The sequence below is a fragment of the Drosophila kikkawai genome, chromosome 3R, assembly GCF_030179895.1.
Source record: "Drosophila kikkawai strain 14028-0561.14 chromosome 3R, DkikHiC1v2, whole genome shotgun sequence".
Classification (NCBI taxonomy): Eukaryota; Metazoa; Arthropoda; class Insecta; order Diptera; family Drosophilidae; genus Drosophila; species Drosophila kikkawai.
The window spans coordinates 13,737,150-13,764,142 of NC_091731.1; the positions used below are offsets into that span (position 1 = coordinate 13,737,150).

General features: G+C 44.5%; 5 protein-coding genes across 5 annotated transcripts; 2 read left to right on the forward strand and 3 right to left on the reverse strand.

Moving 5' to 3' along the window:
- Positions 1–461: 461 nt before the first annotated feature.
- On the reverse strand, positions 462–3,627 carry LOC108084548 (NFX1-type zinc finger-containing protein 1). Its single transcript, XM_041777523.2, has 4 exons — positions 2,367–3,627; positions 2,137–2,304; positions 921–2,084; positions 462–797 (listed from the first exon to the last, which is right to left on the reverse strand). The coding sequence occupies exons 1-4, from the start codon at positions 3,534–3,536 to the stop codon at positions 501–503; spliced, it is 2,799 nt and encodes a 932-aa protein (XP_041633457.1). The 5' UTR covers positions 3,537–3,627; the 3' UTR covers positions 462–500.
- A 94-nt stretch (positions 3,628–3,721) lies between these two features.
- On the forward strand, positions 3,722–8,153 carry SMC6 (Structural maintenance of chromosomes 6). Its single transcript, XM_017180890.2, has 14 exons — positions 3,722–3,881; positions 3,943–4,165; positions 4,227–4,446; positions 4,505–4,778; positions 4,837–4,963; positions 5,032–5,109; positions 5,169–5,341; positions 5,406–5,803; positions 5,864–6,263; positions 6,320–6,782; positions 6,843–7,454; positions 7,520–7,738; positions 7,796–7,926; positions 7,981–8,153. The coding sequence occupies exons 2-14, from the start codon at positions 3,962–3,964 to the stop codon at positions 8,000–8,002; spliced, it is 3,321 nt and encodes a 1,106-aa protein (XP_017036379.1). The 5' UTR covers positions 3,722–3,881; positions 3,943–3,961; the 3' UTR covers positions 8,003–8,153.
- A 351-nt stretch (positions 8,154–8,504) lies between these two features.
- Positions 8,505–9,612, forward strand: LOC108084609 (RWD domain-containing protein 1). The gene is made up of 2 exons (XM_017180892.3): positions 8,505–8,794; positions 8,856–9,612. Exons 1-2 carry the CDS (start codon positions 8,719–8,721, stop codon positions 9,512–9,514), a joined length of 735 nt encoding a protein of 244 aa, XP_017036381.1. The 5' UTR covers positions 8,505–8,718; the 3' UTR covers positions 9,515–9,612.
- Positions 9,511–11,034, reverse strand: mora (CHORD-like protein). Its single transcript, XM_017180891.3, has 5 exons — positions 11,010–11,034; positions 10,839–10,951; positions 10,203–10,765; positions 9,950–10,144; positions 9,511–9,883 (listed from the first exon to the last, which is right to left on the reverse strand). The coding sequence occupies exons 2-5, from the start codon at positions 10,897–10,899 to the stop codon at positions 9,617–9,619; spliced, it is 1,086 nt and encodes a 361-aa protein (XP_017036380.1). The 5' UTR covers positions 10,900–10,951; positions 11,010–11,034; the 3' UTR covers positions 9,511–9,616.
- Positions 11,035–13,435: 2,401 nt separating this feature from the next.
- On the reverse strand, positions 13,436–25,872 carry LOC108084537 (uncharacterized). Its single transcript, XM_017180774.3, has 5 exons — positions 25,813–25,872; positions 25,415–25,454; positions 16,947–17,109; positions 16,760–16,858; positions 13,436–13,736 (listed from the first exon to the last, which is right to left on the reverse strand). Exons 2-5 carry the CDS (start codon positions 25,421–25,423, stop codon positions 13,609–13,611), a joined length of 399 nt encoding a protein of 132 aa, XP_017036263.1. The 5' UTR covers positions 25,424–25,454; positions 25,813–25,872; the 3' UTR covers positions 13,436–13,608.
- Between the last annotated feature and the right edge of the window lie 1,121 nt (positions 25,873–26,993).

The window sequence follows — 26,993 nt, forward strand, 5'->3', positions numbered from 1 at the left end:
GTACGTCTATATGGTATGGATGTTACAAAATCAAATCAATATCTTTTTGGGGCCGAAAGTAACAGTGTATCGCGGAGCCCAATACCGACTTAAAGTCAGATGACATAACGTTAAAATCGTATTTAATTTCCAGCAAAAACTGAGAAGCTTTACCTGGGAGAAGAGCAGAGATTAGAGTTATCCATTAGATTACTTTCCGCTCCTCGGATACTTTGGCAAAATAATAATATAACACCCACCACTATTGTGCATATGTAGACCTAAAAAGAGATCTTATATAAATATAAGCAATGTACATACATGCGTGCAGCAAATAATACACAGTAAATGTCGTAAAGAGAAGTATAAATAAGTATCCAAAGGCCCATGGAATGCAAGAAATTATGTAAACTGATATAAACGAGGCGATCATCATTCATCGAAACCCACTCACCATAAAGTAAATAAAAGTAAAGAGAGAATCAAATGTACAAACGTTTTATATTTTTTTTCTTTGCAACTTAGACACTGGATGCTGTGGGAAAGGCATCGCCAATTGCCGCATTCTCCTCCAAATGATTGGCAATTGTTTTCCAAAGCTTTTGGCCGCTTTGCTGCAGCATCTCCAGATTTCCAATGATATATAGACCCCAGCGAGCTCGGGAAAGAGCCACACACACGCGATTGGGTTGGCGCAGGAACCCGATTTGACCGGATGAATTGCTGCGCACCAGAGAGAGCAGCACAATATTGGCCTCCAGACCCTGAAAACTGTCAACGCTGGCTACTTGGACACTCGTGCGATATTTTTTGGGAAGCTGTAATGGGTTAAAATTATTTTGTATCGTATAATAAGCACTCAGACCTTGATATTTGGCCTTTAAGCAGGCTTTAGAGCAACACAACTTGCACTATAACCTTTTATAAAACTGAATACAAACCTTCTTCATAATGCACTCCACTTGTGCATTGTAAGGTGTTAGAATCACAATATCGCTGAGCTGGTATCTGGACTTTTCCACAAGAAACACCGCCAGCTTGGCCATCTGCTCAGCTTCGTACAGGTTTTCAAAGGACATGTCTGTTGATTGCTTCTCCGGTTGGCTGTGTTGTACAAAGAAGAAGTTCTGCTCCATGTGACGGACATCTTCGTAGGCTTTTACAGAGTCCGAGCTGAGAAGAGTGTCATAAATGCTCGGCACCAGAAGCTCAGCGATGCACGGCCGCATCCGGTACTGCGTATTGAGCAGAGTAAAGGGCAACCCGCCCACAATGAGGCGCTCGAAGAGGGAGACCTGAGGCACCTGATTGCTGCCGCTGAAGGGTTGCAGCTGCTTGTGATCGCCGACTAGGATCACGTGCTCCGTGTGCGGCGTGAGGCAGGCCAGGATATGAGCCTCCTGGATTTCAGCCGCCTCTTCAAAGACCACGCACTTGGCCTGCAGCAGTCGGAATAAGAAGTTAAGGCGAGCAGCGCACGTGGTGGTCATGACCAGCAAATCCTTATTCCTGGCCAAATAGTATTGGAACACAGTGCGCAATGTCTCGATCCGCTCGGCCACCTGTTGCAGCTCGTGCTGAGCCACCAGTGTCTCCTGGTAGCTCTCTTCGCTGCCATCGAAGTTGGTGTACAGATCCTGCAGCCGCTGGAACTTATCCTTGTACTCGCAATTCACTACCCACCAAATTCGCTTGAGGCGTGGTGGCACCAACTCCGGGTTGACCATGGAACGAACGTTAAACTTGGCTATTTGCGGATCCCTCGACTGACTGCCAAAGCGCAGGACCTCCTTGGTGTATCGCGATATCTTAACCAAGAATTTGTCCAGCGAGTCGTTGGTGTAGGTGAGTACAATGATGGGGCCGGTGCCCAAGGCCTTTGCGTTCTGTATCAGACAATTGACCAGCTCGACAGAAAGGTGCGTCTTGCCCGTGCCTGGAGGTCCTTGTATAATACAGAACTCCCTCTGCAGGGCATCAGTAAATGCTGTCTGCTGTCTGTCATTGAAGGGCAGATCCTTGGGCAAGCTTTTAAGGGTAAAGGGTTTCGCATTAAAGGAAAGCTTAGTTCCAGGCTTAATGTAGGCCGGCGGTTGTATCTCCGTCTAAAGAATAAGGAATGTAATATTTAATTTTGAGGAAACTTGGGCTACACACCTCTCCCTCGACAATATAACGACGCATTGCGAATTGCTCTGTGCTGCAGGTGCTCAGGTAATTGTGGACCCTTAAGTACGGCTCAAAAAACACTGGCGTCTGGAACATAATCAGGGGTCGATCATAGATTTTGCCTATGTTGTGCTGCCTGACAATCTCGACACTTAGCTGAGAAAGAAACAAAACAAATATATATTTGAATAATTGTTGAGAATATTTATATTACTAACACATCCTTTTTGGAGTCTATGTGTGTCTGTGTAGCCCACGCTGACCAGGATGAGATCCCCAAAGTCCAGGCTCGTCGTAAGGCAAAGCAGGGCGCCAGATTTGATATTTTTTATGTAGTTTATCAATATTTTCTTGTTGTCCTCAGGAGATTCCAGTTTCATAAAGACCAGGCTGTGGCGCTGTGACTCTGCAAACTCGGGATTTAAGACTAAGGTCGTTCCGGGCCACAGAAGACCTTGACACTCCAACGCCTTTATATCATCTCCAGATCGAAGCCGCTGCACAAACTCCAGTAAGGGAGCTTGAAAGTCTTGGCGCAGTAACTGCCGCTGCTTTCTTACATATTCCTCCACATTGTTGGACACAGGAGGATTTTCTTTGGTTACTTCTTTCCCCAGGCACTGGTCCAGCGTTGGGTAGATCTCACCCTTCACTCCTTTTGCGGATTGAGTGCCGTCAAAGGGTTCAAGGCCACCAAACGCTTCGCTTTTCGAGAGAGGTGCCAGCTGCTTGTAGAGCTCCACCAGCTCGTAACCTCCGTGGCCAAGAACTCCTTGCCTATGGGCTCTCAAGAGTAGCCACTTCATGTTCCCCAACAACATCTGTTCCGATTCCGCATCGCATTTCCCACCAGAAGCCTTTGCCAGGAGGGTCAGCAACAGGCGCTTGACCTTCTCCAGTAGCACCGACTGCCGGGCGAAACAGGATAGGAGCACGTCATCAAAGCCGCACAATTCCAGTTGACAAAGCGACTTCAAAACCTCCACAAAGAGGGAGACACGTTTCAAGCTATCATTGGCCGCCAGTTGATTGACAAACAAGTCTCGATCTTCGGAGAAGAAGTAGAGGAACATATCGATGGGCGACATCTTCAGGCCCTTAGTGAAGTCGGTCAGGGCGAAGCGATCGGCGGCGACTTTGCTGCCCCCATCCGTAGCACTGGCCTCCAGGTTCAGCTGTTGCAGGTAGTCCCCCACTGAAAATGGACAAAGTGCATTAGCGCCAATAAGTGCAAAGTTAAAAGCGCATGACATTCCACCTTCGGGCGCATGATATTCTATGTGCTCCTCATTCTCCTTCAACTCCTGCTGCTTCACCTTGTGCTCCAAACCCTGGACAAGCTCGTCCTCATCCTGATTAAACCAATCGTCGTCTTCGGAACCGGACATGGCGCTGGGTTTTGGGGTCAAATAGTCGAACGTCGTTTTCCGGCCACTTTGTTTACAAAACAATAAAAAAGTCCGGCAACTCGGCGGTGGCTCGTGGGGAAAATCCAGAATCCGATAACGATCGGATGACCGATAATAATAACAAAACAGCTGTTTTTGCTTAAAATATTGAGGAATTTTTATATTCATCGAATGGTCACACTGCGACTGGAAGACGCATATTTCTGTGGGCGAAATCCGCAAATTGTTTTAGCTATTGCGCTTCTTTTTGGGTGCTTCGGAATTTCCTACTTCGTCACCTTGAAGAAGACTCCTGTTTAAAAAAAAACTGACCAATCCAGAAAGGTTTGTAATACGCCATAAACCCGGAATCGTTTACTCTAAAATCGGCGCGCTTTTTTGTTAGAGCTAGATAAACATACCAAATGGAGCGGAGTCGGCAAAACGGCCGGATTCGCAAAGCGCCGACTTCTGGATCCGATAGCGACACTTCTGAGGCTCCGAGTCGCAAAAAGAGCAGGCAGGTGGATGAGGATGATGGCCTTGAGGAAGCGTCTACCTCGCAGGCAGCGAATTCGCGGAGCGCAGGCACGAACATGTCGCAGAATATGACCACTATGAATCTTACGGTAGGCATGCACGACCCAATAATTAAGACTTTACTGAACGGGAGTCACCCACCTCTTTTAGTCGGAGATGTCCATACCGAACGCCTTCAACCGCTGCGGCAAAGTCATTTCCATGCGCCTCACCAACTTCATGTGTCACTCCAATCTGTTTATGGAGTTTGGCCCGAATATCAACTTCCTGGTGGGCAACAATGGCAGTGGCAAGAGCGCCGTGATCACAGCATTGGCACTGGGCCTGACCAGCAGCGCTCGGGTGACCAGCCGGGCTAGCAGCATACAGAGTACGTCCCATAGCTGGTCAATAAATCCTGTAATAACCAAAAAATTCTCATATTACAGAGCTAATAAAGAACGGAGAGGCCAGTGCCACCGTTGCCATAACATTGTCCAATAATGGACTGCGGCCCTTCAAAGCGGAAATCTTTGGGCCCCATCTCACGGTGGTGCGCCACATTCGGCATTCATCGTCGGCCTATGACCTTCAAGACGCTCGCGGTCGAAGCGTGTCCAAGAAAGTGGGCGAAATCCGACGCATGCTGCTCTGCTTCGGCATTAACGTGGAAAATCCCATATTTGTGTTGAATCAGGAGGCGGCGCGAGAGTTTCTCAAAGAGTAAGTAAACTACAATACTAGGATTGCTATCACGGCACTTTTCCGTTATTGTTTACAGATTGGAGCCGGAATCGAATTACAAACTGCTGATGAAGGCAACTCAGCTTGATGTTTGCGCCGTCAGCTTGCTCCAATGTCATGAGCAGCGACGCCACTTTAGCCAGGACATGGAACACTTGGTCAAAGTACGTTGGCCCTTGGTCTGTTATCCTAAATCCCTTTTGATGAGTTTTTTTTTGAAATTGTTCAACAGAAAAGGGAAGTCGTGGAAAAACAAGTGGAGGCAGTAGAGGAAAAGCTTTCAATACTCAAGGATAAAGAAGTCGTTAAGGTAAGGAACTAGGTGTAACCCAAAAAAGTTGGACTTGGGCTTAAGTGTTTAATCCCCAGGTAAAACTTAAGCAATCCGAGGTCAAGTTGGCCTGGTTGGCTGTGACGCGTTCGCAGCAAGAGCTTGACCAGCTGGAGCACTCGATAAGCCTGATAGAAGCCAAGAAGGCCAAGCTAGAGCAGACCACATCCAAAAAGGAGTCCACCCAAGCCACGCTCACCCAGCAGCTTAAGTAAGTTAAGAATTATTTTTAACGAACAGTTTTTGTTTTAATCTACCTTTTATCCCATTTCCAGCCAATTTGAGTCTACCAAAAATGTAATCTTAGGTTCCTACAAGGCCCAAGAAGTGAAGGTAAGGACGGCCAAAAAGGCAGTGCAAGATCTCCTCTTAAAGATCAGCTCTGTGAAGGCCCAGCTTGACAACGCTGAGCGAAGAATGAGGGAGGAGCAGCACACGTACACTGCCTGCGAAAAGCATATTGGTAGCTACCATGCCGACTTCAATCGGGTTAAGGAACAGCGGGAGGAGCACGCCAAGCAGATGGAGGCTCTGAAGAAGCAAGTGGCTGAAAGTGACGAGCTCATTGCCCGTTTGCGGGAGGAGCAGCAGCAAATGAAGCGCGAACTAACAGCCGTTCAGGAGACGACAGAGACTGTGAAATATGAGAGAGCCCAGCTGCATAAATCAAAACGTAAGTGTACTTCTATTTAAATATAAAGAAACGGTTTACTTGAGATCCAAATCCTTGCAGAGAACATGCAATGGGAAATTGAGACGCTGTCCCGCAACAAATCCAACACTTTATCCGTGTACGGGGAGCAAGCGATCCAAGTGGTTCATGCGTTGCGCACTCAGTATGCCGGTGCCAATTTGCACAGGATGCCGCGCGGTCCGCTGGGCCAGTACATCAGTGCGCCCAATCCCAAGTACCGCGACCTAGTCGAGAATCAGCTCATGTCCTGCCTGCGCTCTTATATCGTGAGTTCGGACAGGGAGCGCCAGTCGTTGAGGACGCTACTGCAAAACAAGTACCCCAATGGCAACGTACCCACCATTATCACCAGTTCCTTCACAGATCGCGTCTACGACGTGTCCAGGCACAAGGTGCGGCCCACCACACCGAACACCACAGTGCTGATAGATGAAATCAGGTTGGTTTTATCTTGACTTCTTTATTTAGCTCCAACTCAAACTCTTACCTTGTCAGCTGTAACGATCCGGTGGTTATGAACTACCTCATTGACATGCTACGCATTGAGACGGTCCTGGTGACCGAGTCCAAGGAGATTGCCGAGTTCCTCACCTCGGATACGGAGAATGTGCCTCCCAACCTGACAAGGGTTCTGGTACCGAACTTGGGACTGGAGTACATACCATCGCCCAACTATGCCGTGTATTCGAATAAAATATTTCCGGCGAGATTTATTCATGTGAATGTCGACGATCGCATCCGCCAGCTGCACATCGAGCAGGATGCCATTAAGGAGCGAGAGGCGTCTCTAGAAGCCGATTACATGCAGCAGAAACAAATATTGGAAAAAATCAACCAAGAGATTTCGAAGAGAAGTGTCTTAATTGGCCAGCATCAGTCGAGGAATAATCGGGCAATGCAACAAAAAATTGAGTTGGAGAACTATGATTACCCGGAGCTGCCGGAATATGACCGCCTGGTAGGACTGGAAACCTTAAAACCTTGAGAAAAATAATATTTTTCTCCATTTCCCTTCTAGAAAACTCATTTAAGCGACAGCGGTGAGAAGATTAACAAGTGCAGGGAAGAGCGCGAAGCGCTACAGCAAAAACTGGACGAGATCAAGGAACGAAAGGAGCAACTTCGCCGAGAAGAGGCCGATGAGACGAAGGCCCTTGAAGACATCAATCAAAAGCTTTCCACCGTTGACACTGAGTTTCAGGAAGTCGAGTCTAAGATCCGTAGCCTGGATCTTCACTTTGAGGAAAACACTCGATGTTTGCAGAAAACGTTGCAGGTGGAGAAGAAAATGCGCGATGTGAAGGCGACAACGTTGGCAGAGTTGGAAAAGGTTCGCGCCGAAGCTGAGCAATTGGGGGAATTCATCGCCACGACGCAGACGGAGGAGAACATCCGCGAGTCGATTAGTCGTTACAAATCAAAGATTCGGCAGGTTGAACAGCTGAACTATATCATTGAGGATGTTGAAGGGGAGTTGTCTACGCTGCGAGACAATCTGGGGCAACAGGCCAAGCAATTAAATGTGGTGGAATCGGTGATCAAGAGGTTGCGCCAAGCTTACCATCAGCGGGCGCAGCTGTTCCAGAGATCACGTAAACACTACTTTACCATGGTTCAGTTTCAATTTGAGGTACAGTTCCACTCCTTTATCCTTTTAATTAATTAGTAAATTAAATTAATTGATTTCCCTTACAGCAAGCGTTGTCAATGCGCAAGTTTAAGGTGAGCTTCGATACCAATGACAGGGACAGGACTTGGAAAATTAATGTATTTCCGCCCAGTGGAAATAAAACATCAAATACCAGGAGCTTATCCGGCGGTGAACGCTCTTTTACCACAGTTTCGTTGCTGAAAGGACTTTGGAGCACCTCAGATCATCCGTTCTATTTTCTGGACGAATACGACGTATTTACGGTGAGCATTATTTATTTTGTATTATTCTAAGTTTTAAAAAATGTATTCTGTTCTTAGGATGAAGTGAACCGAAAGTTCATTACGGAAATCCTCATCAACGAGGGAATGGACTACAAGAATCGTCAGTTTTGTTTTCTCACGCCCCAGGACACTGAGGTCCAGGCCAGCAACTTTATTACGGTGCACAAGTATGTATTTAATTTGAATACAATTATTTCAGACTAACGAACCCTTTCTTCCAGATTGGAGGCTCCTGATCGTTAAGGTTTATTAGAAATCAATAATGTTGCAGGTCGACGTCAATACATATACAAAAAGTTTTTCCAAATGTACAATTACCTCTATCTTAAGTGGATGATCTAGTAACGTAAAGTTGTTTTCTAAACTAAAATAAAGTTAAGATTAATTAACCTAACCCTCTAATACCCAAGAATTCCTCAAGGCACTTATTATACAAATTGTATTATCTGAAAAACGAGGAGCCTTTTAATTATTTGAATTATACTTGTCAATTCACAATAAACATGTGAACTTATGCTCAAGCTCTCTTAAGCTTTATAACGGGACTTTTTTCGTGTTGTTTACATGCATCCAAATCGTTTTTAAATATTTCTTCGGTTGGGGCCTAGAGGGTTAAATAACGTATTTTAATTGCGATCTGGCAACGCTGCTTAAGTCTGGTCACATTAGTCGGGGAATTGCCAAGCTGCATGACAGACTGAACTGAAATAGGTTTGCAATATCAAAATTGGCTTTTCATTGATTCTTTTGTACTTGCCGTAACTCTAAAACTTAATATTATTAATACCATTTATTATACTCACTTCGTACAATGTTTACCTTTATTTAAATATAATTGCGATTTTCTATCAAGCGGTCTGATCGTGTATCGGGAGCCCCCAGCAAGTAACCTCAAAGCGGCGCGGCGACTGATTGATTTACTCTTATTTATTTGTTAAATTTGTTAAGCTCACAACAAAATGAGCCGAAACTACAAGGAAGATCAGACCAACGAGGTCGAAGCCCTGGACTCCATCTACTGTGGTGAAATGGAGAGTAAGTGGCCCGGAGCTTGCCCCAAGTCCGAGCTCACCTTTACATCTCGTCTGATTTATAGTTCTCGCCACGGAGCCGTTTCACAAATTCCAAATTCCCATTGCCACGGAGGAGTACAGCGCCGAGGAGAGCGATAACGGTCTGTCCTGCAAACTGGTCTTCACATACACAGCCAATTACCCCGATGGGGCGCCCTTGGTGGAAATTGAGGAGCCGGAAAACTTTGAGGGCAAGTTCGAGTCTCTTCTGCTGGAGCACCTGCGTAAGACTATCGAGGAAAACCTGGGCATGGAGATGATATTCTCGCTGGTGAGCAGCGCCCAGGAGTGGCTGAACGAGCGGTGGGACGAGCACAAGTTCCATCAGGAGGAGCAACGAGCCCAGAAGCTGAAGGAGGTCGAGGAGGAGGAGCGCAAGAAGTTCGAGGGTACACGCGTGACTGTGGAATCGTTCATGAAGTGGAAGCTGGACTTTGAGGACACCACGGGCATTGCGGCGAAGCGGGAGAAGAACAATGTGTCCAAAAAGCTAACCGGCCGTGAGCTCTTTATGTGCGACAACACGCTCAACGATTCGGATATCAAGTTCCTGCTGGAGGCGGGCGAGAATATAGAAAATGTCAAGATTGACGAGGCGCTGTTCCAAGATCTCGGCGAGCTAGACCTGGATGACGATGATGACGAGGATTGGGTGCCCGGAGCCGATGACGACGATGATTAGAGTTTCGCCGTTGCCGGTGACTTTATTGTAAAATAAACGTTTCTCATACAACATTTGGTTTATTGTTTATAACATTTAAATGCAAACTGCTTTATTGATTTATTAGTCCAATTTGTTCGGATTCTGCAAACTTAAGTCGGAAAGCCTAAGGCCGTGACTGGCCACCGAATGTATGTCGTCCAGGTCAAAGTCCTCGTCGCTGTCATCATCTTCCTGCTTTGGTTGCTGTGCATGCAGGCTCTTACGGGCCGCCGGCAGACTATCACGAGGGAAATTCAGTTTTGACCAAGAACCGGGCTCCAGTTTGGGCAACGTTATCTCCACTTTGGTGCCGAGCATCTGGGCACTAGCCTTGCTCACATCAACAATCTGTAAAGGAGAAAGAGAGCAACAATAAGTGATGTCCTCTAGGACATGGATTAACCTATAACTTACGCCACGCAGTTCCAGGTCCAGGTCAAACCTGGCGTTCTCCTGCTCGGGAAAAACGAGATTGACATGTAGTCTAATTGGGTTCACCTCCACCACACTGTGGGCGGGGTGATACTTCTTGGCATAAATGGCCACCACCACATTCGTGGCGGTTTGATGCCAGTCGTAGCGGCACTGCACCACCTTTTTATCTTCGTTCTGTAATCAGAGTGAGGGATTGTATGAAGATTTCAGGTAAGCCGGCAGAGACTCTCACCTCTTTAACCCAAACATGCTGGCCGTAGACACAGCCCTTTTGTGCCATAAACTGGGCGAAGTCCGAGGTCCGCTTCTGGCAGCACGACCAGAACTTCATGCCTTCGTGGAAAATCGGGACGCCCGGATGGTGGGTGCACTCGCCGTAGTCACTGCTGGTGCCCATGAAGGAGTAGGTGCAGCCGTTGTTCTTGCAGCTGGTGCCCACCTCGATGGAATCGTTGGATTTTGTGGCTGGTCTTGCATCCGCGGGCGACTTCGTTGTAAAAACAAGAGCCTTTAAAGCAGGCGCTACCGTCGACTGTAACACAGTCAGCGGGGTTTCGATGGGCGGACGGGGCAGAGCTTCTTTAATGGGAGCGCGCACCTCGATGACCTCGTCCTTGTCGGACTCCTGCTTCACGGGTTTCTCTGGCTCAGGCGGCTTGACATTCGAGTGCTGGGACAGGGTACAGCCCTTGATGTTGAGGAACTCGGTGAAGTCCACGGACTTCTTGTTGCAGCAGCCCCAGCCCTTGTAGGCATCGTGGAAGAACGGTTCGCCCGGATGGTGCCGGCATGATTCTATGGACAATTTTTTTGGGGGGGAAAACATCTGATCACATGTGCGGTTGCTACATGGAAGATGAAGTCTTACCATCGGTGTTGGTCGCCGGGTCGAAAAGCTGGCCGCAGCCTCTGTTGTAGCATTGTTCCATGTTGACTATTTTTGTTTAGTTTTTACTTGGTTTCATAGAAATTCGCTTAAATCTAGAATATTCGCAGTGTAAAGTGCCAGAGTGACCAAAGATATATAAAACTTACATACCTAATAAGCCTTTCAAAGAAGTGCGCTGGGAATGTTTGACATTGTCCGCAACGGTCACATTGCTATGGCAACCGCGAAGATTTAATTTGCAATATTATTATTATTGAATTTAGTGTTTATAATTACGGCCACAACAGTAAAACTCTTCTAAAATCTTTGTTTTCAAAATAGTCACATCAACGAGTGTTCCCATTGATCTGCATTGACAGAATCTATCATATTCTAAAACATATTTAAAAAAATTTTAAGAAGAAATCAAGAAAACGCTATTTTTCATAATTTTTCATTTTTAATAATCATAAAAATGGGCATGTTTTGTTTTGATAATAACTTCTAAACCAGAGGCATTATGCTTTGACTTTTGTCACGTGGGACATGTCTCGTGATTAAATTAAATATAAAACAAAGTGCCCTATATTTCTAATTGAAATTAAAAGCACAGGAAACGGACATTTCCACATGACAATTTAAAACTTGTTTAATTTAAATAATCCTTGGTGTTTCAGTGAAATCCGCTTTTAAACAGCTTACCTTAATTACCTTCATTTTGGTTTTAAATTTCTTAAAATCAAAAAATGTAAAATACTTCTTATTACTTTTTTACTTTGAAATTCAACATTTTAATTCGTACAAATTTCAAATTCCATAGAATATAAATGCCAATATATGTGTACTTTTTATATTAATAATTTGTTAATGCAATAAATTTATTAATATTTCAAGGTAAATTCTTTAAATTATATAAACAACTTTATAAATACTCTCTAGTACTTTATACCTTCAGAGTTAAAAAGGCTTTATTAATTTGTAAAAAAGAGCTCTAATAATTTCAATTAAATCAAAAGTCCTATCACATTCTAGTATTATTATTTTTTGCCTTTGTAATAATGATATGATACTGTTACTACCTTGTAACGGTCGTCAACTTTGATTGAGAGAATTTAATATTCAAACCTGATCTTTGAGAAAACCTGTGACTCGGCGACAATACCGATCATCGCTGGCGGAATTGGAAAGGCCACGCCAGAGTCGCGAATGCAGAGCAATTAAAAGTGATAGTAAATTTGGAATTATGTTAATTACTGCCACTGTTCCGCCGGTCTTGGCGGCGTGCTTTACTTTATAGAATTTGCTAATTGCAAGACGGAATTGAACTGAAAACCATTATTTGCAAATCACCTGAAGGTCAGGCGGCAGCGGCTACGTGATTTCGGACTCCAGCGACACTTCGAAATGGGTTCAGAGAGCTGCTGGTTGCTGGCTGCTGGGGCGGGACTCGGGAGTGTTTAGATTGTTTATTTGTCACACATTTTGGGCCCCGTACCTATGTTTTCACGGTTTCATTTTCATTTATGCAGTTATTGCCCGCGGTGTCAGAGCATGAAATGAACTTGCAGTCGGCAAATTGTCGTTTTGCTGGAAATTCTTGTGGTCGGTCAACAAGGTTATCAACGCTCTTGGCGGCGCTTGCCCTGTTTCAAATGAAAATAAAATTATGACAAACTTGGCTGGCTGCCCGCCCACAGCAGTGGTGGCGGCGTTGTCGCCACCTTTTCCCGCTTCCAATGCACACTACTTGGTTTCTTTTATTTGGCTGTGAATCATGCCATTGCTAATGATCCCCGGTTGCCCATTGTTGTGAAACCGCCCGAGAATTGTAAACTTTTTTACTGCTTTATTTCCATAAGACGACGGTGAGGGGAGCGGGTGTGGTCTCAGGCTCTGTAGATTTTGACAGTCGCAGAAATACAAATAAATAAATAAAAATAAATAAATATAGCGCTCGGTGGACAACATCGCTGGTCGCAACATCGCCAGTGTCAATGGAAATTAACACCGCCCGGCGGCCTGACTTTGTCTCTTGCTCCCTGGCCGCCCGGGCGTATACGTAATTTAGCATACAATGGCAACGGCTACAGCCAAAGCAACATGCAATTGTGGCGCTGCCTGTCATGTCATGCTGGTTTCGCCGCCAGTAAGCACAGATTTTCCGCAATTCGCAGCATTCCATAGCCGCTGACGATGCCCCAGCGATGTGCGTGCTCCGGTTTAGTTGCTTTTATTGCCAATACTCCCAGTTATCCTTATCGCTGATTGGCTGCCAATTTCGCAGCTGGCGGGATGAGGCAATTAGGTCGCCGCAATGCAAATGATCTGCCAGCACGCTCTCAAGTTCGTTTCCCAAGTCTTTTGTGTGTCAATCGAACTCTTGGGAAATTTCATAAATGCTTAAGTAAGAAGAAACTAAAGAAGGAAAACTATAAGACTTTTTATTGAACAATGTATTTTATTTAAATTAATGTTTTCTTTTATTTAAATTAAATACCTTATACGAAAGATAAAGAGATCCTGCGTATCATCAAGCAAAGGAAGTTTTCTCTCTCAAGGTCTTCCTTTTCGCTTTCAAGTTAAAGACGTTGTGCCTATTGGTTTGTTAATAAGAGTTAACGCATTTATTTACAAGAAAAATTGTTTCTAGTCTCCAGCTCTTGCTCCTAGTTCTCCGTCTCCAATCAGTTATCCTCGCTCTCCGCTACTGACTACTCAACATGACTCGGTTTGGGCTCTGGCCTCAGCTCCATCTCCATCTCCATCCGCCTCAGAAGTACCTAAACCGTGTGGTGTAGGGACTACCGAAGAAGTTATATGTCGCATAGGCGGTGTCGGGGCTCTGGAACGAGGTGCTAAAGAACGTCGGATCCGCTGCCACCGCCACCGCAGCCGCCGCTGTTCGGACAAACAAAAGCGATTTAATTGGGTTTCTCACTCGACGTGATTAATATGGCATTTATTGTTGGGCAAGTGCACTTGGAGTATTGGGGGGTATTAGTTGCGGTTGCTGCGGGTGCCAAGTGCTGAATTCCAAGCGTGGGCGTCACCCAATGACGCGGTCCGAAGGTTGATCCCCAGCCCCAGCCCCGGCCCCGGCCCGGCTCAAAGCTCGCTCGCTGTCAATCTCAATCACAATCGCAATCAAATCACAGAGTCGACGTCACACAGTCATTGGCCCGATCGCCTTTGATTGTCCAGCAAGTCGTTCGTCCGCCTAACAACGCCCAACGCTGCCACTTTGATTAGAATGTCGGTCACATTAGGCCACTTCTCCAAACCAAAAACCACTCGCTGAATACACTGGGAAAATTACTTAAATTAGCTAATAAAAAAAAATGTTTTCTACTTTCAAGAAAAGTCGAAATATGTGGGCGAAAAGTGGGTTTTTTAGAGCGCTTTTTGGTAACAATTTTTATGAGTGCGGGAGTAGAAGCTATCTCGAATGACTTTCTTACCTCAGTAATTAAGATTCAAGATTTTTTTTTCCTTTTTTCCCCTATCCTCATAAGGATTCTTCCTATAGGATTTTTAAGAATTTTGTATCCTAAGTTAACTTTTCTTTGTTAGTGTAACTGTGGTGGGTGGCTGCGGTTTGGCCAAACTCAGCAAAGCCAATCGCCGCTCGAATGCAGGCCTGGAACTAAACCAGGCGGGGATCGCGGGTGCTGCCATTAATCTACGCCAGTCTTGGGCAATTGTTACGCCGCGGCTTCAGTTATAGATTGGCGCTGCCATTACCATTACCATTGCCTGCCGGCAGGCCTCGGTCTCCTAGCCGCAGGCAGTCCTCATCAGGAAGCCGAATCCCACTGCGTAACCATTTGTGGCTCAGTCACTGCGTTTGCGGCTTCGGCGGAGAGAGAGAACTTTTGCTATGCAAAATTAATTACACAATGGCCAGACCATGTCCGCGTCCAGTCGCAGGCCCAGCGATCGTGCATAAATTGTCAAATTGTAAAAATTATCTCAACTTAGCGTCGTTTGTGTTCGTTCGCTCGATCGGTGGCTTTTTACTCTTTTTGTTCCAGTTCATTGTGAAATGTCTCCCCATTCATTTGTTTGAGTCGTAGTCCCAGTCCTAGTCCTCCAGCTAACTTAGAAAAAGCTGCTCCATTTCTGTTTATGTTTCGGTTTCGGCCTCCGACTCAAAATCGATATGCAAAAAAAGAGTCTGTTGCTCGCTTGCCAACATATTTTGCATGCGGCAAAAGCAAAGACAGAGTCGCGAAGTCGCATTAGTCGCGCATATCATTGACTCCGTCTGGTCGGTGTCTGCTCCGTCCCGTGGCTTCAAGCCATTCCATTCCTCCACTCGAGACTAGACCAGATTCCGTTAATACTCCGCTTGGAGTAGTAGCAATATTGTTGCTCCAGCACCTGCTTCTGCTGGGATCGTTAAGAAAACTGTTTGGATTTCACGGCAACTTGGGGTATCTCGGTTAGCCAAAGGCTTTTGTTCTGTTCGATCAGAGGATAAAAAGGATTTAACTTCTTAACTCCTCAACTCTATCAATTTGATAAATTTCAAGAAAGCTAAGCAGAGGGGATAAGGGGGATACTTTAAATGCTTAATATTAATATTTAAAGATTTAAAGAACTTCTTCATATGCGTCTGATATATAAATTTGAATCAGAATAAAATGTATGCAGTCTGATTTTACTTATCGTGATTAAAGAATATTTTCCCAAGTTAAAAACGTACTAAATCTTTGGATAAATTTAGAAATTGTAAGGTAATGAAAAACTTATTTTTTTGATTATATTTTCTCTAAATAAATGCTACCCAAAGTACCTTGTCTTCCCCTTTGCATATCGTTTTGTCCAACTTCCCCCCAATGGGCCACTTGGTCTACATATGTTCGTTTGTGGCTTCCGCGTGTGAAGCTGTGGGGGAGAGCATGCCCAGTTCGGACCGGTCATAGTCGTTGGTTTCCCAGGTTCCGTCTTCGTCTGCGTCTTGGTTTAGGTCTCCTTCAATGCGGAGTGCCGCTGCACTTCAAAGCCGGATCGTAGCCGTGTTAATTAGGCGCTAGTTTTATGTGCGCTTAAAATAATTGCTACCACTGGAGTGGAGTGCTTAAATCCATATGTAAAAATAAAAATATAAACAAATGGTGCATTGACAAACGTAAAAGGCAAAACGAACAAATAATATTGTGTGCCGAAACGTTTTTCCGGCTGCGAAAGGAGGAGGAATTTGGAGCCAAAACAAGAGGTGAGTGTGTTTTTTTGTTCATTTTTTGTTTAATAATATCTTTCGGTTTATTCATAATTTAAATTTAGCTCGTGGTTACAAATAAAATAAGGTAAAAATAAAAGGTAAAATCATAATACAATTCCAATTTGAAACATAAATTAAAAAGAAGCAGAAATCATAAGAAAATAAGAAACAATAAAGTGGGAATTAACATTGGGCTTTCAAGCTAATTAATCTAAGTAATGTTACATTGTTTAAGGGGGGAGTGGGAGCTGGGAGTTGGGAGTTGGAGTAGGAGGAGGTGCAGAGTTAGGGATGGGGCTTTTTGTAGGTGGTTAGCTGGGGGCTAAAATTAGCTAAGAGGGACGCACTTCCGTTTCCGGTGCTGGTGCTGGTGCAGGTGCAGGTGCTTGAGTTTGTGCTTTGTTTTGAGGTGTTGTGTGTGTGTGTTAATTACTGGTAATTCGGTGTGGGGAAGATTTGTTACTTTAACCAGAGCGTTTTCCTGCGAATAAGACATTTGTGTGTGATTGATTGCAAATTACTCGACAATTATTTAACAATAACAAAGAAATAACAACAAAACGCGGCTACATATTGCACTAATAAAGCTTTTCTTCTCTAGGAGTGTGTGTGTTGTGTGTGTATTGTGGGTGTTGGAGTGACTGTGAGTGGTATGGAGAGCTGCCTCAGACAGTGCGCTTAAAGAGGTTCGCATTACTTTGCTGGGGCGGCACAAAACCGTATCCAGAGGCGCCCACAACAACGCCGCTGGACTCGTCCACTGCATCTGGGGGAGAGGGAGGGAACACCACGGGTCCTGCAATAGAAACACAAATTAGATATATCCCAGGGAGCAGCGATTACCCACTACCAGTACCCCATACCCAAGATAACCAAATACTCACCTCGGTTCTGTCGGGGATCCCGCACTTGTGTGGCCGCGGGCTGTGCCAGAGTCAGGGGATCCGGGAATCCAAAGCGGGTCCTGCTGGGGAACTGACCCAGAAAGTATTGCTGACCCGCGGCGAAGGCCACGAACAGGCAGAGGGCGGCGGCGATGGTGACTAACTGCAAGTGGAAGAGGACAGAGATCGGCGGGGTTAATGCTTAGATATCGGAGCACATACTGTGTACATGTGGCCAATTGCACTGGTTACACGCTGGCCAAAGCAATTAAGCCGTGGAAATGTGTGCCAATGCCATAAGCCGACAATTAAATACCAAACGCAAGACGCAGAATGCCACATGGCTCGCTTTCGGCCCGGTCAAGTGCAGTCGCCTTGAGCACGAGCCACAAAGCCAGAAAGGCACGGTGCCAGAAGTGCCGGAGTGTCGGATTTGCCGTAGTGTGCCAGCTTACAGTTCCAGTTCAATTGCTTTCGGTTACGGTTCTGGTCGATGGCCAAAACACCTAGGCAATTCGCCACGCCAACTGGTGCAATAGGCCATGACGAATTTATGACAAATATGTCGGTTGTTAATAAGGGCATCGCCCAGTGGCATTTATAGGCTTACAATTATGGGTAATTATTTGAGAAATAAAGTAAAATACGTTCACTAGGAGTTTAATAATATTTGTGAAAAAAACAGAAATAATATACAGATGGCTGGGATCTTACTTTTTTATATTTATAGGCTTAAAAAAAGATCAAATAGAAGTTATTTGATTTATATTTATTAGCAGTATGTTTAGTTTTATATGCAAGAACAACCCATTAAAAAAGAAGGATTTGCTAACCACATTTTATGGTTATTTAAATCTCATTTCAGTTTGTTAATATCTGTTTAGTTGCCAAACACTGAAACATTAACAAATTTGTTGAAGACATATAAATTAATTAAAGAGAATTTAAGATTTATTTAGAAAGTGCTTGTAGTTCTTTTTGATTTTGTTTACTAAGATATAAGCTTATAAGCAAAAGGATTATTACCATTAAATTGTTAGGAAACCCAATTGAAATTTATTTTAAAAAGCCGCTCCTTTTCTAATTTAAATATCCACCTAAAGCATCCGCTTTGCCAATCTTAATTTGACTTGGAAGTAGTTTACACTTTGAATGGTTAATTTAAAAAACTTGAAAGACTACAGTTTAATTGTGATCGTTTTGGGTAAATAAAATCATGATTGCACCACGGCTCCAGGAAGTGGTCACGCTAGGAACGCTAAAGACTCACTCCCCGGGCCAACTAGGCTAGTTAGTTCCTTTTATGCGCTCTGTTTTATTGACTTTCAAAGCTGCAAGCAGAATTAAGCCAACAGGCAACACGAATACTGTGCGCTTTATTCAATGCACATCACGTTGAGCCGCCACAACTGTGCCAAAGTGTGATAAATTTGTTAAATAGCAATCACGGTTGCGATTATTTTCCCGCTGACCCCAATCTCCGCCATAGCCCGGGATGCTAATGGAGCTTAGGCTGGCGGAGAGTGGGAGTGGAGGCCGCCACATGCTGTGCAAATTGCCTGCCGACTGGTCCATAAATCCAATAGGCTGTCGGCACGGATCGCTGCTCTGCCGGTAGAGTGGACCTGGACATGGACATGGACCCGGTGTCGAACGTCTCAGTTAAGGCCGTCACGCAGTTGGCAGACTGACTTTAATCATAGGGCAGTTTTGACTTAATAGAACGGGTTTCTGGCCAAAGTCCGATTGCAATCGATGGGCATAAGTAGTGCAACCTGCACATGCAAATGTTGCAAAAGCTCCTCTGTGCTTCATTAATTGTTTAATGGGCCGCGCCTTCGGTTTCTAACTTATGTTTCTTAGTTGAGGGATATACACATGCTTTTCAGACCCTGTGGGCCAAACCAGGCTGTAACAATAAGGCTAATTGCTATTAGCCAAAATATGCTTCGAAAAATGGTTAGCCGTTTGAACAAAATAATCAAAAAATATGCAAACAAGGCGGCCGCAAAGTTGCAAACAAGACGGCAACGCGACTTGTGAAAAAATACTTTTAATTAATTCGTGTTTGTTGTGGCTGCTGAAGTTGTTGTCCGCCAGACAGAAAACTGAGAAACTGAGACTAAAACTGAGCCAGAGCCTCAGACGGAGACAGAGTCGTCGTCTATATTGCCACATCCAAAGTGGAAACAGTGGCAGCGCGCAGGAATCGGTTTCAGCTAAAGAGTTCTCGAGATCGGCGAACATGAGATCGTTAGGGGGAAACACAATCCTACGGAGAGTGCTACAGGTCTGTCACTTGAACAGTTTTGACTAATGATGTGATCGGGCCATTAAGTTATGGACTGCTTGTAATCCATTTGCGACGATTACTACACAAATTTTGACTGCAAATTGCGGAAACTGTGCCAGGTTTCATTACAATTTAATAGTGCGACGTGATTTTTTATTTTTACAAATTTCTGGCATTTATTTCTGGCTTTTTAGACTATCTTCTAGCAATTATTTGTGTAAATAATGATTTATGGTCAAGTATTTGTCGAGGCAATGTCATTAATTTCCATAAATATTTGCTGGAAATGGTACATAAAATTACAATTTATTATTGAAACCTTGAAAAGAAGATCTATGAGAACTAGAGCTGGACCTCTAAAGCTGAGCTGTAAGCAATTATAAATTATTTAAGCTAAAGTAACTTCTTAGCCAAAAAATTAACTATCAATTTGAATTGAATTTAAGTGCTGACAGCATGTTTTTCACCTGATTACATTCTGTGATATGCCCACATAAAAACCTAAACTGGCTTGGACGGAAAGGAGCACGAACCGCCTCTAGAAATGGCTTTCAAAAAGCGAGCTAAACAAATTAGATCCATCTGTCTTGGCCAGAGCGGTGCTCCCCTTCGCCTGAGCCACTACCGGTCACTCAGGCCCGTACTCCAGTTTGGCTCCAACTGCGGCTTGTAAACACATGTAGCCGTCACAATGTCGTCAGCCGGCGCTGTTTGCATCTGGAATTCCGCGAATGCCGCAGGAGCCCAGGTTGATTCGAAAGCAATCGTTTTGGCTAATTTAGAGGCTTTTAATTGGGCTAATTAGCTGATGTTAAGGGTAATAATGGTGGAGGGGGATCGGAATGAGAACAATGCCTACGGTCTTATCTTCCAGGGCGTACTGCCTCCCCTCGGACACGGATTCTAATGCAGACAAATTAGCGAAACAAATGACCTTAGATATGATTTCGTAATTGGGCGACTTGGACTGCTAAGTCACACTGCAATGCGGTGGCTCTGTGGCACTACACAATTCAGATATCGAGGCACGCAGACAGACAACTACTACTGCCCCGAGCTGTGGACACGGCGGAGTCGGTGGATACAAGTGGTGCTGCTGCCGCCGCCGCCGCCGCTGTTGGCCAACGGCGGCTCATGCGAAAACCCACCCACCCACAACAATGATTAAGTGCAGCAGCATGTGAGCGTGCCAGCGCATATAAAGTTAAATAAAAAATCACTAACGTTGGCCATGGACGGACGACGATAGCTGGTACATTGTCTCGTTAGCCCGAGAGCGCTGATAGCCTTTGGATTCGGGGTATAATAGCACTGTCATGCCGCTGATAGCTTCCAGTTAAAAATGCATAAAAATTAATATATAAAAGCACTGGTTTACAAAGGAGACTTTTGAATACGGGTATAGTCCTTAATACTTCAAATTTAAAGGGGGTTTAGCTCTGATCATTTAAATAGATTCCCCGATTCCTGCTCATTTATTCAACTTATCCTGTGGAAGTCCAGTCTGGCAACGCTTGGAATAGATAACATTTTGATATACATTTGCAACATTTTGATATACTAAATAAAATAAAATAAACCAAGTGCATTTGGAATTCAGTTTTATTGAATTCCGACTACCCCCTTCTAATTTTTCACTTATTTAATTGCTTTTTGCCTATCAGTGATCGTAATGTACGAATCTCGTTTCCTTGATCTTTATATTTCGATCATATTGGCTTTAAAAAATTCCTATCCTAAACCGCTCTTGTTTTCAAACACTTTTTAGCCTGGTTACCAAGCTGCTCCCTTCATATTTTCAATTTGATTTTTCCATTTCCATGCGCTGGCACTTATGGGTGTTTAGATTTTGATTGGCTCCCAATATGCGGCATAAAATAAATTATATTTATTGCCCGGCCAGCGCAACAGGTAATCGAAAAGTGGACCTCAACTGTGCACTGCACTTTCAATATATTCCCGACCCGTTCCAGAAGCTTAGCTCTCAGTTTAAATAATTTGAATGACTCAGAGGGAGTTTGAGTTTTGCATTTTCAGATTCCGATTCCAATGCCATTTCAGTTAGGGAGCCTGGAAAGCCGGGACTGATGGATATCCAGGTGGCAGGCGAGCAGCTGCTAATTAATCTTGTTTATGCTTAAACGATTTGTCATTTGCTTGGTCGGGCGTAATTAATTTTATGTGAAAACTACACGTAGATGGAAAAGTGAATGTGATTTGGGCGAGACAATTGAACTCGCCCCGAACACGACTTATTATTGTTATCTTTTGTCGGCGATAGCAACGCCCAGTTGCTTTTTTTCTCTCCCTCAATTTTGGCAGAGGGGTCAATGCTCGATTGAGCAACATTTTGGCTGACTTTCAACACGGAAGCTTGATGCTGGGAGCTGGGAGCTGCGGGATTTTAGAGCTCCCAGCTCGGACGGCCGGTCGTCCGACTTTGAGTGGCAAACGCAAATATCGCCGGGTCTGCTCCGGAGCTGGATCGGAGAGTGCAGAGTGCTTTAGATGTAGTAGGTGCAACAGCAACATCAACATCAACTCGGCAACATCAACAACGACTTTGGACTGACTGCCGCCGCTTCAAATTACTTTGAATTGTGTTTAATAGGTGGGAAACGGAGTCAGTTGGCGACTTCGTGGCCAGCTGCCCCGCAGATTGTGTTGCCTAATCCATCCCCATTGTCATTGCACGAGTAATTGTAATCGGAATTGTAATTGTAATTGTAATTGAATTATTAAACGTCAATTTGGACGCTAGGAAGTGCAAATTGCAGCGTGAGAATCGGCTATGGAGGGCGCTTTTCCTTTTTCCTGCCATCGAAATGGGTTCAAGTTCAAACTGGTTACCAGCTGCATGTCGGCCAAATTTGTATCGTTTAGAGTCTGACAAAATGCCAAACACAGCGCCAGCCAGCTAGACGCACATGCCTCATAAATATGGTAATGGACACGCGAATACTCCGCGATTTGCGATTTGCGCGACTCGCGACTCCTTCGATCGCCAGCGATAAATCTAACAGAAATACTTTTCGCAACCCGCAATCCGGCGCATGTGGGCAGTTGATTTTTAGTCGCCAACTGGACATGTGTACGTCGTCCATGCCATGCACTTGCCATGTGCACTGACTGACCTGCCAAGTGACTGACTACGCGGACAATTGCGACCGCAGCCGGACCCGAATCTGGCGATTGCGACAGCTGTGCCGAGCTCCAGCTCCAGCTCCAGCATCAGCTCTAGCTCGTGATCCTATTCCCATTCCGACTCCAACGCTAATCGCCGTCCTGCGACGCAACGGAGAGCTGTAATAAAAACTGTTGTGCCCGCTCCGCTGCGATGGGACGATATCGCATGACATGACCAACAGCTCCAGATAGCTATGGTGGCTTGGGAATGTTTAGGCCTCTTGTCAGATTAAAGTGTGGAATAATCTTCAAGTACTGACTTAAATGAATCTCCTGTCCCCGAACGAGGGGACAAGCATGTTTTAAAGCAATTCGAAAATCGCTCGTTATTTATATTATATACATTTTTTATCATATATATTTGTATACTTAACTGGAAGCGGAAAATAAAATGTTTGAGGTGAAAGGTCAATGTGAATTCTGAACTTATATTTTTAGCTGATTTATTACTTGTGTTTTTAAGCTTAAGTTCAACAAACTGCAGAAATGTTTGTTTCCTAAAGAAGTTTAAATATATTAAATTCGAAAAGAATAGATTTTAGAGCTGAGACCATTAATGATTATTGATACTCGCACAATTAAACACTAAAAACGAAAGACTTTGGCAACGAACTTGCAACTAGAAACTAATATTTAAAATCTTTTAAATATAATAAATCAGTTATTAAGCTTTACCTTAACTCAAATCACAATTTCATCCATTTTTAAGGCTACTCCCATTTTGTCACCCTTTTTAATTACATCTTTGTTAATTCCCACATTTCCCTCATCCTCCTTTTCATTCTTCTGCAACCGAGTGTGTCGATATCTCCGCCTGACCCAAAGCCCACATCCAAACGAAACCAAGCCAAGCAGCCCCAACCAACCAGCTGTGGTGGCGGTAATTATGCACGAAATGGACTTGTCGTCGTCGTCCCCGTACATGGGCATTGAGCAATCGGCACTTTCCGGCGTGACATCTTCATTAGAGGGAAGCCAAGCGCAACGCAAAGACCAAGTCCACAAACCCAAATCCAAAATACTAAATCACAAAATACAACATCAAATTGTACGAGTACAAGTACGTATGGCAATTAATTTGAATTTCCACACGCAAAGCGTGCAAAAGGCAGTAACTTTGGACCATGGAACGCGGACGGACATCTGCCGCAGCGATTAACCCAACGGGCTAAGCGGGAATGGAGCTGAAGAGCTGGAGAGCTGGAGCTGGAGCAGAAAAGGCTGCGAGCAATTAATAAATCTTGTTCGTGTGCATGGCCGAAATCCTAATCGAGAGCGACGTTGATTGCGGTTTCCCAGGGTGCCAGCTTTTGCCAGGTCCACTCCGATCCCCGTTCGCCGCGTGCAGCTGCCAACTCCATGTCCACACCATTGGCCCATTGCATAAGCACTTTTTCAATGCATTGCACGCTTGCATTTTTATAATGTTTAAGTTTGATTTCGCTCTGTCGTTGTCGGTGTCGTTTTATTTTCCATTTTCCACGCACAGCTTCGGTTCATTTGATTCATTCATGACTGCTTTTGGCGCCGGGATGGGGGATTGGCTCGACGGAGGGGCCCGAGAGCCGGCTTGGGACACGCAATTGGACACGAGAAGTTGGTCAGCCGGCCACTTTGGCTTGGTCTTGCTCTTGGCTTTGGCTTTGGCGATTGGCGCGTGTGTATCGCACTTTTCAATTAAGTTACAAAACGCATGCCCCAGCACGTTTTCGGCTTGTTTTCTTGTCTGCCCCGAACTGCGGAGATCTGGCCTTCAACATGAACTTGAAGCACTATATTGCGTTTTTTGCGTTTTTGCGTGCGTTTTCCCATGTAATTGCAGACTACTCAGGGGCGGAAACGCCGGCGACTTCTTATTAAACCCGGTTAGAGCTCTATAATTTTGGAGCCCAAGCGAAACGCAAATGTTTCATTGACCCATAAACATTATGACATGATTCAGAATCAGCCTGGGAAAAAATGCGACCGCCAGCGTTTATGAAAATTAGTTTAATTAGCAGCTGGGTCTTAGCCCATTATAAGTATATGCATATTTTTCTCATGGTGACTAAACTCTTTGATGAAATATTCAAATTTTAAGCTTCCGATTGTCAGCGGAATTCCATTATTGGTATTTATTTTAAGATATAATTAATGTTAAAGTGATAAATAAAATCAACCAAGTTGATCAGGATTTGAAACATTTACTTGACTTTTAAAGTGTTTTAGGCATTTCACAAGTTGACTTTAAAAAGTGATTGTGAATATTGTTCATTTGGAGCCAATAGCACTTAAAATCGTTAATAAAGTCCCAACTGGTTTAATTAAAAAATCAAACAAAGGTGAAAACGAAACTTTTATGTGAAATTAAAAGAAATTTCAAAAAAATAACGAGCATTGAAACGAAATGAGCTAGCATTCCAGCCGTGCGTTCATAATCTCCTTATCAAGATCGAATTATGTAGAAAGATCTGGCTTGGAATATGCATACTAGTATATTATGCATACGAGTTTCCATCAAATTTTCAACGGATGGCCCCTCATATTAATGCAGGCCCAGAAAAGCAAGCCATAAAGTTAAATGTGGCCTAGAGTGTATAGGAACTGATATAGACATATCGAGGCGGTGGCCTGGCTAGCTGGCTTTCATGGCCCGCTGGCTGACACACACGACTTTGTGACTCTGTTGGCCATAAATTAGAGTGCCAGGGCCCAATAAAAATTCTTGAAGAGAGCGAACAATGCAGCCTTCGTCATTGGACCCGACCGCAGCGGTCATTTGGCAACTGTCAAACCAAAATAGTTGACTTCATTTGCGGCTTAAACGAGGCTTGAACGTGTTAACAATTACAGGGCATAAGCGAGCACAATTGTCGCGAAACCGAAAGACTTAGGAAGCGAACTGGTCGCGAAAACGAAAGACTTAGGAAGCGAACTTGTCGCGAAAACCAAAGACTTAGGAAGCGAACTTGCAACGCAAAATGCATAATAAATACTTGAAAATACTTACGAATCTCATATTGCTGGCTGTTTGAGCTGCGTGTGAGAAGCTGCAATTAGTTAACAAATATTGAAATGATTATTAAACACTTGCACTTTTTATTTGCTTGAACACGAAAACGTTTTGGCTTTGAATTTCATTAATTTTTCAACGTCTGTTTGGTAAATTCTTCGGTTGCCAGTTTCGTAAACAAATGCAACAATGCGTTATTTTCTTTGTTGTTAATATTTTTTGTATTTGTTGTGTGTTTTTTCCGTTGCGTTTATTATGGTTACCGACGAGCACGCGAAGCCAGGAAAAAAAAAGCTGATTCCAAAGGCTGTGAACTGCGGACCGTCCGCTCGCAACAATGTAATGCCCGGAGTACTGACTGACTGACTGACTCTACTTCAAGTGCTGGCTCTTACACGGTGGATATTTTCGTGGACTCTCGGAGTTGGGATCGGATCTCGGACTGCTCTGTACGGCTGTGCAGTAAAACGTTTAATGAATTCCAACAGATATGCTCAGTTGATTTTATATAAAGCATGGCCCGAACGCCGACGTCGACGGCGCTGTCCCCGTCGCCGCGCGATTGTTCCGTGCGTTTGTCTTGAAGTGAGTTTTCTCAGCCGACTTGAGTGAGTTTTTTTTTCATCGGAGGAGCTGGTAGCGCGAATCTTGGTGGGGCTCCAAACGGTAGCAAACGTTGGCCTACGTGCAATTTGGCTTTACCCGGCGGCCACGTGATGTTTGTTCTCTTTAGGGGACTCGGAGTGGCAAACTGCAGCGCGGATTCAACTTTCTAGCAAATCAACATTCATTGGCGGTTGCCCATGGTGGTTCCGGTAACCAGTTTTGGGTCTCCAAACGGGTCGATCAGCTGCTGCTGCTGCTGGACGCCCATGCAAATCCGTTTATCTAGCATATGTAATTGGAAAGCTGGCCAGCAACACCTAGGTGCGCAGGTGAAAACAACAACTTGGCCTCTTCCGCCTCGGCCGGCCACTTCCACTTGACCGTGAAATTTGCCATTGTATTTGCTGGATTTAAATGACAATTTACGTTATGCTCGCTTCTGTGATTAAGAATGCCAATATGCATAATTATAATCATAACACAAACGGCGGCAGTGTCTCAACTATGATTGTCGTGAACACACAACACGCTCGTTCGTTCTCAGCCGGAAGCGGAGCAGTCCATGATGCCCCATAGAACCCCAACGGCAGCATCTTTCCGAGCTAAGTGTATCGTTAAACGATTGACATTTATGTGGCGGGCATGCATTATGGATGTGGCTAAATGTTTGCTGCTGTGCGGCGGCCCTTAAAAAACGGCGATAAATGTAAAATTCATGAGGAATGCTTGTCATGCTTGATTAGCTTTAATTTAATACGATTTGCACACTTGTCTGCTGCTATGCGAGAAATGCGTTTGTGTTTAGTCGAGTCTTGTTTTATGTTAGTTGTTTTATGCGCCAACTCTGCAGGGGGGGGCAGTGAGGGGCGGGAGAGAGCAAGTTCAAGTTCAATTCACAGCTGGCCACAAAAGCTCCTTGGCCAGAGCTGCAACCGCCAAAGTCAAAGTGATTGAATATTCAATTTATACT